The 12,340-nt window shown below is 36.0% G+C and overlaps 1 protein-coding gene across 17 annotated transcripts in view; it reads left to right on the top strand.

The window, feature by feature from the left end:
- MBNL1 (muscleblind like splicing regulator 1) overlaps positions 1–12,340 on the top strand; it is a 205,880-nt gene that overhangs the window by 189,048 nt on the left and 4,492 nt on the right. For 13 of the 17 annotated variants that reach the window (XM_060639014.2, XM_060638997.3, XM_078432237.2 and 10 more), the window contains 3 exons: positions 7,112–7,147; positions 7,838–7,932; positions 10,893–10,967. In XM_060639014.2, coding sequence (XP_060494997.1) covers positions 7,112–7,147; positions 7,838–7,932; positions 10,893–10,949 — 188 coding nt within the window. In that variant the 3' untranslated portion in view covers positions 10,950–10,967. The remainder of the gene's footprint in view (positions 1–7,111; positions 7,148–7,837; positions 7,933–10,892; positions 10,968–12,340) is intronic. The other 4 variants (XM_081790122.1, XM_081790120.1, XM_081790123.1 and 1 more) reach the window with 3 other exon arrangements.

The following is a 12,340-nucleotide window of genomic DNA, read 5'->3' as shown; positions in this document are numbered from 1 at the left end:
TTCCAGAGCACTTAAAAAGTGTGCCAATCAGTACATTGCTTAAAATCATTATTTTCTCTTGAGCTAATAGAAGTACAAGTTTACATCTACTGTTGAGTTATACATTTGTCGTTTCAGTGGATTTCAATTTAGTCACATAAACATACTGTAGAACTATCTGCAAGGGTATAAAATTTAGAAACATTAACCAGTCATTTAATTACCTGAAAATTTATTATTTTTATGCACCCTTCATTGACTTCAGGAAATCCATGTTAAACTTCGTATAGTCTGGAATTCAACTAACCAGAGACTCTAATCCTGTTTTCCTCTTTACCTCTTAACCTTTCTAAGATAATTACCATGGGTTCAGAGATTTATTTAATAAAATAATTTTATCCCTAATTAAATTAATTAATGATGAGGTATGTATGTCAGAGGTCCAGCACCATTAGTATATTATGCTATATTGACAGTACTTAAATGCGTTAGGTTCGTAATGCCACGAGAGAATGTGAGAATTTATTTTTGAATAGCGAACAAAAGAATAAGTTATGTTCACATTAGTTTTTAATGCCAAGCACAGCTTCTATACAGTGCATCTCTGAAAGCTGGCCATCCGTATGTAGAATATGTAACAAGATTCGGTGGACTGGAGTATGTGGAATATTACATGACTTACAATGCATACGCCTTAGGCACCATGGATAAAGTATTTGTACTTACAAAATAGTCTCTGTGCATTTGCAGTTTGTCCATTTTAGAATACAAATTACATCATTTTGATCTGTAGCATGTTTATTGCATTCTGAGGCAAATCACATTTCTCTTACACTTTATAAGGTTGAAACTTTTTTCTCAACACATACAGGTTTTCAGAGATTTCCAGAATGTAATCTTTATGCTTTTATATAAATTGCCATGCCCCTAGATTTATGCCGTCTTCAGCAAATATATCAAGTTTTCTATAGTCAGATCACTAAACAAAGTTTTAAGAGATTGTGGGTAACTACCATAGTCTCTTTGAAGAAACCAAAGATTATTTTTGTCAGCTTATTTCATTCAGTAAAACAGTGTCATTAGAAGTGAATTTCATTATTTAAAATCTAAAAATAAAAACATCTAACTCTCTCCATATATTATTTAGGGAAACCTAACAGTTCAGTCTTATTAAATGGGATTTACGTTAGTTTCTCCAACAATATTCAGATGACTAAGGCCGTTTCTAAATAAACATAACCATTAATTGCTTGATATTTCTGACAGTAATCTCTCCCTAGAAAGGCTTTTAGTCTCTGGATAAGACAGAGCAAAAGATGCTAGGTAAGGATCAAGTGTGGGAAAAACAAACACATTTGCAATTCAAAATCATACTTCTCTCTTCTAGAAACGAAGTGTTCTTAATGTAAATAAAATGTGTCACAATATATTGCAATGTGCTAAAAAGGTTAAGAAATATTTGCGTTTTTATGATGAATTTTGCATCGGAGATAGTCTATATTCTATTCTTGATATTTCTAATCAATATGATACGAAATTATTACAATAATATAAAATTACATTTATTTGTAAGCCACTTTTAAAGGGCTTAACCTTTATGAGTCACATAATCAGAAGTAGATAATACCTTCATCATTCTTTTAAAATGTTGTCGTTATTTGTCATAAGTGCCTGTGTCCAAAAATTTGGCTCTATGACATTAAAAGGTTAAAATGGATAGCCCGTCTTTACTTCTGCCAAACCACTTTGTCAGACAGCCAGAAAAGAAAGAAATCTGATGCAAAGAATGTAAACTAAAATGCCTTAGGGGCCAGGAAGGATATATAAACAAATGGAGCAAGAAATAAATTAGGAGCTGTGAGGTCTGGAAGGCACTGGGGAGCACAGGCCCAATCTAAAGAGGATGGTGAGTGTTTTGACTTAGGCTTCTATTGCCTCAGAGAAATATCTGCCTGGCATGTTGTACCTGTTGTAAACTGCACATCCTTTGTGGCTCCATTTACATTTTAGGGTAGTTGTGTCTCTGCTTCCCGTGGTTAGTTGTGCAGACCTGCACAATCTAATGTAATGGCCCTGATGTCCAGTATTGCAGGTCTTTTTGATTTTTTCCCAGATATTTACCTCATTTGGATGGTTGCATGTGAAATTTCTCTATTTAAAAAAAAAAAAATTTACAGCTAATTCAATTTTTTAAATGCCCTTTGAGAACTACAGGAAATCCATCCTACCACACATCTGTGTAATCTCATATATAATACCTGGGAAAAAGGAAGTTCATTTTCCAAAGACTGTGTTATTCTGCAGATGACTTACTTGATTAGAACCTCCCATCTGCCCACAATATAATGATTTGGAAGGTATATTCTGAAGGCTCTTTTGGAACTCAAAAGAAAATAGAAGTTATTTATTCTTTGCAACTTAGAGTTTTAGAGCTCTGTAGTCTCTTGCTTCAGTAATAACTTAAGGGGTATGTCTGTGGGTCTATTACATTGAAGTTACAGTGAAGCATAGTTAAGTCATTTGAGGAGGTAACTATGTATATAGACTGGGTTGCTGGCAAAAGAACAAGGTTCAGCGGCAAGCCAGGTAACTAGCTAAAAACAATTATTACATATATAACTTTTAATAACAAAATTAGGTTTATGTGGCATCCACCTGTCTATCTGTGCACTCATCCAATCATTTATCCATCTGTCCTTCCAACCACCTATCTCTTCTTCCCTCTTATCTTCCTTCCCTTCCTTCTTTTCCTTCCTCTGTCCCTCCCAGTTTTCTCTCCATCCATCTACCTATCCACCCATTCATTGATCCATCCATCCACCTGTCTCCCCATCCATCCATCTATCCATCCATCCACCCACCCATGTCCATCCGTTCATTGAATCAGCACACATCTATTGTATGCCACATGGTATGCCAGTATTCATATTGGAGATTGCAAATTTATGACCCAAGGGTTAAATCTAGAATCCAGAAGTGTCTAAGAATGTTTAAATAAAATCAAAATGTAAATCCTTTACAAGGTGTGCATTCTGTCCAATCCAAGCCCCACAACTCCCTAATGGTTTCAGGCCCAGTTGTTTCACACATTGTGTTCAAAACAGCTGCCTTTATTGAATATTTGCTCTGTGCCATACTGCACTGGATACTTTATATACATTATCTCATATTTTCTCACAACGACCCCAAAAGGTTGGCATTAATAGTCCCATTTTACTAATGAGTAATTTGGGGCCTAGTCAGGTCCAATGATTTGCTCCAAGTTGCATGGCTTGTATGTAAGGTTTAGACAGAACTTGAAATCAGGTCAGGTGGGTTTGACTCAGTCTCTCAAAATCTGTGAGCTCTTTATATCAAGTCCTTAAAAATGATTTGGCCCAAAAAATGAACTAGGCCTTACTGATACCCTGACTCCATGATTGGTGCTTTTATACCCTCCATCTCGTTTAAAAATAAATACAATTACTGGAGTAAATTCATATCCAAGCTTCTTTTTTAAATTTTAGAGATATACTACTTTTTAAAAAATCTTCGCCCTTTAAAACTCAATTAATTATTCATACAGTTTATGTATAATCTAGGGTCTACTTACATTGTAGGTATGGAGTTCACCCTTGACATTGGAATAAGAAGTACCATTTGTATTTACATCACTTCATTTTCTTGAATTCAAATGAAGTCCAACTCTAAACTCTAATCTCACTGGGAGATTAGGCTCCCTTACTGGGGTCTAATTACCGGGATTCAGGACCCCCTTCTCACATCTTCTCTTCCCTCCCATCCCAACCCCCACCCCCCACCCAAGGTGAGGGCCTGTGCCGTCCAGTAGGGTAGATAAGATGCCCATTCTCCATTCTTCAGTCAGCACTGGTCACTGCTGGTATGATCATGGCCCATGCTTACAAGGTCTCAGCAAGCTACACCCTCCAGGGTTCCTGTGACTGCCTCAGGTCCAGGCATGCTTGTCTGAGCTCCTTAGCCTCATAAGCAGCATACGCTCCCTTGGCAGCCTGTGCCCATGGAGCTATGGTGGAAGAATAGACTACATACCCAACTACTCACGGACCCTGCAGACTCCCTGCCTCTTTCCTCTCCTTTCTCCCTCACCATTTTTGCCTGCTTTCTACCCTCAGAAGCACACCTCTCTTCCCTCTTCCTAGCATATTGCCCTCAGTGTGGGCTGATGATTTTTTTAAAAACCTAAAAATAAGTTTGCTTTAAGCAACTTTGGCTTTGGCTTGTGTTGCAACTTACCAGACATAAAGAAACAGAAGGCCAGGAAATTTTCCTGGAGGGGGAGGAGTGAGAAGGGAGGTGGCAAGGGGATGGGGGTGTTTTTACAGAAAAAAACAAAAACAAAAATTCCCAGCTTGTCACTTTTATTATAATTAATGAAATTAATGCAGTTTACTTTCATCTTAGCATAGGATTATAAATCAGGCTTGGAAGTTTAAATCCAGATCCACCACAAGTTATAATCTCTGTATCCCTTTTATTTTTCACCTATAAAATGTAGATAATGTGATTATTTCATAAGGTTACATTTAAATGAGTTTTAAACATAGTTTCATAAAACATTCTCTTAAAGCACTATCATAGGCAGGTCTAAGCGTTTAGGATAAAGCCTGGAATGTAGTAGGCACTAGGTTTTATTTGTCATTTCTTAAATTCAGTACTGCAATGGAATAGAATTCAAAACATCAGATAGAAATAAACTGAAGCTGTTGCTGTTTCAGATATCAATTTCAAAAATAATTTCAATTGATTGTGTACTTTTAGTCCCAAATGATACAAATTTTAGAAGATCTTAAATCAGCTTAATACTGCTAATCAGTAGGCTTGAATTACCACATCCAAGTTCAGACCTCCAACCAAATATCCATTATCACTTTCTCTCTCTTCTACTTCTTTCCCTTCTCCTTGAAGTAGTTTTAACTGTGCATACAACGCATTTACAAATTACCTTCCTACTTGTTTTTCCTGCATCTTCAAATAGGAACGCATTCCTCAGAAACACTTCATTCTGCTATGCAAATATCTTCATAGGGGAAATTTGAAATTGACAAATGCATTCACTGAAACATTTCTTTGTGTTGAAAATTAAGGAAAAAAATTTCAATTGGCTATTTGTGCATCATTATTAGTAAATCAACCCATTGTTGTAAAGATGGATATTATGGTCATTTCAAAGTAATTTTTGGTCTCGGTAAGTGGGTCCTACAGCATAATGTCTTTGTTTTTGTGAATTATTGCACCTGGCTAGTATTTTCATTGCTGCCTTATGTTTATTTGCTGCAAATCCCTCTCAAAACTGTGTGCACTGGTTATAATGGTAATGAGGAAGATAATTCAAACTAAAATTCCAATCATAGAAGCTTTAGGCTTTTAGACAGATAGGATGGTTAATTCATTTTCCGCATGTGCAGGCTAAATTATGTATGGGATGAAATATAATAGGCAAATTACAGCATAATAATGAATGGTAAATTGAAAACCTACTACCCATACAGTATTTAAACCGGCTTTCCTATTCCTTGAATACCACATTATTGCTTTTCCTTCATCTTTTCATCCTCTCTTTCCCAGTCAGTCCTCTTGCCCCACCTTGAGAGGATAACGATTTCACAGGATCTAGACCCAGGATTAAATTTCGCTTGCTCTACTGTCTCACATTAACGTCTTTGTTATTAGTGGTCTGTTTTTGTTCTTCTCTTTCCCAAGTCTGACTCTGTAGTAGTAGCAAATGATAGAGATCTTCAAGCATCTTAACAAATGACTGTCAGGGTAATATTATGCCACCTGGGCGGATGCCTCCCTAGCTCCATTACCAAGTTTAATCACTGATCATTGTGCCCACAGTCTAATTGTGATAACAGACTAATTGCAGCTGTTCCAGGGACGCCAGTTCAGTAATCCTTGTTTCTCAATGGCAGCTTTGTTTTGTAGGGCCATCTCTGACAAGACTCAATTGGCAGATATTTGTCTAACAAATGTTCATCCCAGATGCTGCTAGTGTTTAAATAGGATGTGCCAAGATTTAGATAGAAATATAAAATCATTTGATATTTTAAAACCTAGAAATCTAAAATAATCTCATAGAAAGAACAGTAGTTCTTTATGTGGGAAAGTGCCCTGTACTCGGTAAAAAGAAAAAAACATAAAATTGTATGTTGCAATGTTTATATGTAAAAGAGAACAGGTACTACATACATAATATTTTAGCATCATGGTTGAACATTGAAAACATCAGTGCCAACACCCCATGTGTAATATATACATACATATATATATACAATTAACTTTTTTTTTCTATATGAAATATTTGAGAACATTTGCTATTCCAAGAAGTCCTGAAGGTCTAAACCAGCAGTGAAAACCAGTCTGTTTCCCCAGATCCCTGTTAATTAAACCAATTCAGGACTTAAAGGTATATCTTCTCTAAATGTTTGCCTACATTTAAATTCCAAACAAAGGCAATGCAGAAGTTTCACTTTCTCCTTATGCATAATTTATTTCTTGGTATCCTTCCAAATAAAATTCCTGTATGGATGGATGATCACAACCCCTTCCATGTCTGTGTGGTTGCTGCTACAGTGAACAGAGAAATAAAAACCAAGGGAATGAAAATGAATGTTTTGGTTTTATTACATTGTTAAGCCAGTTTTGTGCATTGGATTACCTACCATTTTAATAATAAGTAATTTCTCTAATTATTTAACATGTGCTCAATATAGGGAAAATGTTAATACATTCATATGTTAAAGTCAGAAATAGCAAAGCCGCCAGATGGCTAGTAACCAGATTAAAACAAAACAAATTACAATATTATTTTTAAAAGAATTAGGCGAGTTTAAACTTTTCCCAAAATACTTTTACTTATAGGCAGCAATCAGGAGAAACAAAGTGTACCAGCACACAGTTAAACTGGCTTTTATTCTTCACTTGAGACTAGTTCTAATTGATCACTGTGCTATTGTATGATTTGATTGTGCTGACAGTTACATGCCACTGTTCCCATAATAACAATTTTTCTTCTTTGTTCAAATGAATTTCCTAATTACACGTGTGATGGGATGTTTTAATTCTTTTCCCTTTTCAAATCCACCTTCCTGTTGCAATGCATGATGGGCAGGCTCAATATTGTGCATGACACCCGCTACAAGTGTTGGTAGGTGCCAGCTTTGTTTCTTGATTATCTTAAACCTATGGTGCACCTCACAGCCCCTCAAAATCCACTGCTAAGTTTAACTTGTATCTATTGGGCAAGTCCATTTCCCTTTTACTAACACCTGTCAATTAAATGCCATTTTCTATTTAATTGACATGGACTCACATAAATGTTTTCTTTACACACAAGTTTCCTTTAGTCACCTTTGGTGGATTTTGATTGGACTATGAGTTCTGGTGTGTAAAAAAAAAAAACTATATCATAAAAGTAATATATTGTATATTTTTATAATAATAAATAAGAGAAAAATACTTTCATTCAAACAAATAACTGTATATATGAAGTAAATACCTGTATTTTGACTTAGATTTTGAATGTCTGACTGTGAACACTATATAAAATTCTTGTTTTTGACGTAGCAAATTAAGCCTGTTTGTGTCAATTTTCTTGATTTGATGGTAACAAGCTTTTTTTCCCCTTTTTTTTCTCTTTCATCTCCCTTCCCCTTCTCTCCTTGGAATGTTGTCCTGCTTTGCGCTGTGATTGCATGTCACTCGCTGGTGATGATGTCCCGTCACATGGCTTATTGCTGTGATAAATACCATGCCCAATTATCTCCTCCATGTTGCCATGGTTTCCATATTGCTACACTCTTCTGTATGTTTGCTTATATGATTTTCCCTCCGAAAGTTCCCATGGTGCACGGTGCTACGCCAGCCACTGTGTCCGCAGCAACAACATCTGCCACAAGTGTTCCCTTCGCTGCAACAGCCACAGCCAACCAGGTTTGCTAATTTACAGCTTTGTTTCTTAAAAACCAACTCTAATAGGGCTCAATCCAACAGCCCTTACGCACGTGGCTTTCCCATTGAGGTCAGTGGGAATCGTGTGTACGTGAGGGCTGTAGAGGGTGCTTTAATAGCATGGGGTTTCAAAGATACCTCTTGTTGGCCTACACATTCTCTCTATGATGAGCAGCAGAATGCTTTTATGCCATTTATAAGTGCTCCAAAGTTGTCGCGGCTCCATTTCTAAAGCTACTAAAATGATATTTACACAAGCAATTCTCATTTGGTCTCAATCATTCAGGTGTTTTGACCAATCAAAACTGCAGGCGATTTTAAGGTTTTTATGATAAACATTTGGTATGTACAATTTCTTAGTTCTTTCCTAAATTCTTAATAAAAAGCGAGATGTTTAAATATGTTATAGATGCCACAAATGACCACTCTTGTAAATAGAGTTTTTATAAATTCATTATAGTTTTGTTTGATAAGCAGATTGTACATTAAAAATAAATTGGTGTCCAAGGTTTGATTCTCACTGCTTTAAATGAAAAGCAAACACAGAAACAAAAACCCTAAGTGCTCATATTTCTATAGTTACCCAGCATAGATTTTAGAGAGTTATGAAGGGAAAAAAGACATCAAATATGGTAAACTGAGTCATTCTGGGTTCCATAGAAGTTTATGGAGTAACAATTTCACAGATTACTCTTAAGTAAATGGGATCTGTTTCAGAAATTTGAAATTTTATGATATGCAAGAATGACTATTTAAAAGAAAATGATTATTAAAATATTTAAAATTTAAAAATCGACATTGATTCAGCCAACATTCTCTGATCCTATTTTAAATTATATTCTGGAAAATAATGGTTGAATCAAAGTCAAATTTATGTAAAGTGGGTTTTGGCCTTAATGTATAAGTATGTTTGTTATGAAAGCAAAGTTCAGTAAGGTTAATAGCATGTGAAAACGTTTGGAGCCAAATCAAAGTTCAGATAACCCACAGACTAAGGTTAAATGTAGCCAAATGACGTGAAAAAATCTCTAAGAGATGAGAATCAGCGTATTGCCCCTTGGGAAGAGAAGGCCAGTTAAGCGCCATCTGACTTTGTAGATACTGCTGTGAGAAGTAACCACCCTTGTCTCCACAGTACATCATGTACTGTTGAAGAACTGCAAGCTATTAGTGTAGCCATTAAAAACTTTCATAAGCAGCATGCCAAAATGGATGTATTTTAAAGTTTCAGACAAGCTTTAAACATTTCTTGGCAAAGAACCATTAGTTTTTCTGAAGCTTGTCAAAATAGCCCCAGATTTATGCTAACACATCAGACTCATTTACAAGAATACTAGATTGTGCATATGTGGCATGTTAGTAAGTAATCTACGGCAGAAATTTCTTAATGGATTCACCGTAATCCATTTATGAGGCAAATCAATGATGCTGAGCTCTCTGTGTACCATGTATGACGACAGAATTGCTGGTGTAAGCAGAACTATAGCAAAGCAAATTCCAACATGCCCTGGGCCACCTGGGTTGTAGGGGACACTTTACTTTTTGCATTGTGCTGTGACCATTTCATGCATAATCTTGGGTCTTCATACTGTTTTACAACCAAAAGAAAGAAAAGGGAAATGGATATATATATACACACATATATTATATCTACATATACATACATATGTATATGCCTACAGTATATTAGCAATGCTGGAAATAGCTGATGCCACAAAATGCAGCCTGCATGCATGCAGAAGTTTATAGCTGGCCCTTCATCTGCATCGATTGGTGTTGAAGGTCCTTGGTATGTTTCGACAGCCCCATCCTTGATGCTTCTACACTGTTGGGTGCAACATCCTGTCCTGCAGCAGCAGGAAAAATGGTATGAGAAGCTTCATTATGCTTGGAGCACATTTTCGTGCCATTTGCCAATGCTGTAAAATTGTGTAAAGATGTCAGCTGAGAAATGGAAATAAAATAGAGACATATTCATTTACACTCCAGACTGTGGATTGTAATATGTTGCATTAGTCTAGGACATCTAAATTGAAAGAACAACAAAATGCCTTCATGTATGTGATTTCACTCTTCTCCCATCAACCTTGCTGAGGTGGGACTAGTGCCATTTTATAGATGAAGAAACTTAGCCATGGAGTAATTAAGTGCTTGGCTCAAATTTGCGCCACCAGGAAATGGATGCACTAGCGTGAGAACCTGTGCTTGCAGTCCTTGGACTGGCTCAGTCTACCGCACTGCCTCTCCCAGGTTAGCAGCAAAAATTCTGGCATGGAGGAGAGTCAGGCTACAAATTGGAAGTTCATAGCTTTGGGGACCATTGAAATAAGTCACCTCTATATTGATTTCTTATTGTATTGTCTCTCAAGTTTTTTAAAGCTCTTGCCCATTTATAATACAGTCAAATGTGCAATCAGGATTCAGGACTATGCTCCGAAATAAACTTAAGCTCTTATCTGGTTCTTTTGAAATACTCTCTTAAAATTCTTAACTGGTACGTTTAATTTGGGGGAAAAAAAGTTAGAAACCATAAGTTGAACGAAAATGTTAGAAATTGGTTGCACAAAAATAGGCATTTTCTACTTTGATTTAGGGGTTAGTAAATAACTGAAACCACAGGTGTGTGTGTGTGTAGGCCAACAAAAAGGGCTTCTTTCAATTACTGCTGTGCATGAATTTTGGATAGTTTTACTTCTCTTACTTCCTAAAAACTGATAACATTTATAGACTAGTATTTAACACAAAGATTTTTAAAAATGAGTTGCTCCTTTGACATTAAGTTTACATTAACTTACTGTTATGTTGGCCAGATAAGGACTGTCACCTCACAGCTGAATTTCACTTTTCTTAAAAAAAAAAAAAATTAATATTAAAATGTTTTCATCTCTTGGTTGTTGGCTTGCTTGCATGGATCATTCATTAAATAATTTTTTATTTGCTAGATACCCATAATATCTGCCGAACATCTGACTAGCCACAAGTATGTTACCCAGATGTAGAATTTTCATCACTAAACAGTAAGTTCCTTCTGTAATATATAGTGTGTACTTGTAGTGTTTTTTTGAGCTACCATTTGTATGATGTACTTCAGGAAGTTTTGCAGAATTTCAGAGAAAATATTTATATATTTTCTTTTATTTTTATTATTTTTAAATTGAACGTCATCAAATATTTATTGAACAGCTGCCTTGTGACTGGCACGGTTCTAGAAGTAGAATGTACAAGCAAATTAAAGCTTAGACAAATGAGTACATTTATAACCGAGAGTATGCTTCAGTGCTGAAGGTTTTGAGAGGAGGTAAGAAAGGTCTCCCGTTTTTATCTTAGGTGGGTTGTAAGGAATATTATTATAAAAATTTATAATATATGTTTAAATTAGGTGGCAGGTCTGATTGGCTCACAGCTAGTAGTTTGCTGAGCTCCAGTGTAGGTCATCGTTTGTTTTATTTTTTAATGTTTTGCTAAATCCTATATGTGAGAACACGTACCCCCTTCACCTCATGATTCACCACACACAGGGTTATTCAGATATAAAGAGTCGGGCTTTAAATCAATGTATACACACACTCACATACATACATATGCATATATCCACATATCCAACTTTAGGTACTTCAAAGTAGTCAACCTTAGAAGATTGTATAATTCTGAAAATGTCATTGTTGAAAAATAATTTGAAAGTCTTGTGATTTTCCTTCAAACACCTTGACTTAGACACTTGGGAAAGCTGGCCATTTTTCATCCTCAGAGGCTATGCTTTATTCAGTATGTACACATTCAAGCTATCATATATGCTCAGGATATTTGTTTCATGTTTATAGTTTTATATTTAAAACGAGCCTCTGTATTTGAAACTGACTCTCGTAAATAAGATGGGTGATCCTTCTTGCTGCTTCCTTTCAATAACACATTTGCAAATGATTTTTTGGTGCTATGTGTTACCGTGTGTTACCGTGCCAATGAGATAAAGATGAACAGACGAGATAAAGATGTTAATTTCAGCGCATTCTAATAAAATGAGAGGTTTGAACAAATTTCTCTTGGAGCAAAGATGAAGGAACAACTTTTTCCAACAGAGTCAGAAAATAGTGACTTGGGGCAGTGAGGGCTGTGCTCAAGAAAAGGGAGGAGTAAGGGCCTTTCAGAAGGGACTGTGAGTGTGTCAAGTGAGGAGACGGTGGCAGAGAACCAGTTCTGAGACCCTTGCGATAATAATCTATAGCAAGAGCTGGACAAAGGCTGAGCCCATGCAGGACAAGAGGATAGACAAAATTTGAGAGCAGTCCAGGAAGTAGTACCAAAGACATGCTACAATCACGGATTAAATTCTTGAAAGTGATTTTTGTCTATTTCATAAGCTTTCTCAATAATCTGGTAATAAATTCTCCTG

The sequence above is a fragment of the Panthera onca genome, chromosome C2, assembly GCF_046562875.1.
Source record: "Panthera onca isolate mPanOnc1 chromosome C2, mPanOnc1 haplotype 2, whole genome shotgun sequence".
NCBI classification, from domain to species: Eukaryota; Metazoa; Chordata; class Mammalia; order Carnivora; family Felidae; genus Panthera; species Panthera onca.
The sequence above is the reverse complement of the archived record's forward strand: the minus strand, read 5'-3'. Positions and strand labels throughout refer to the sequence as shown.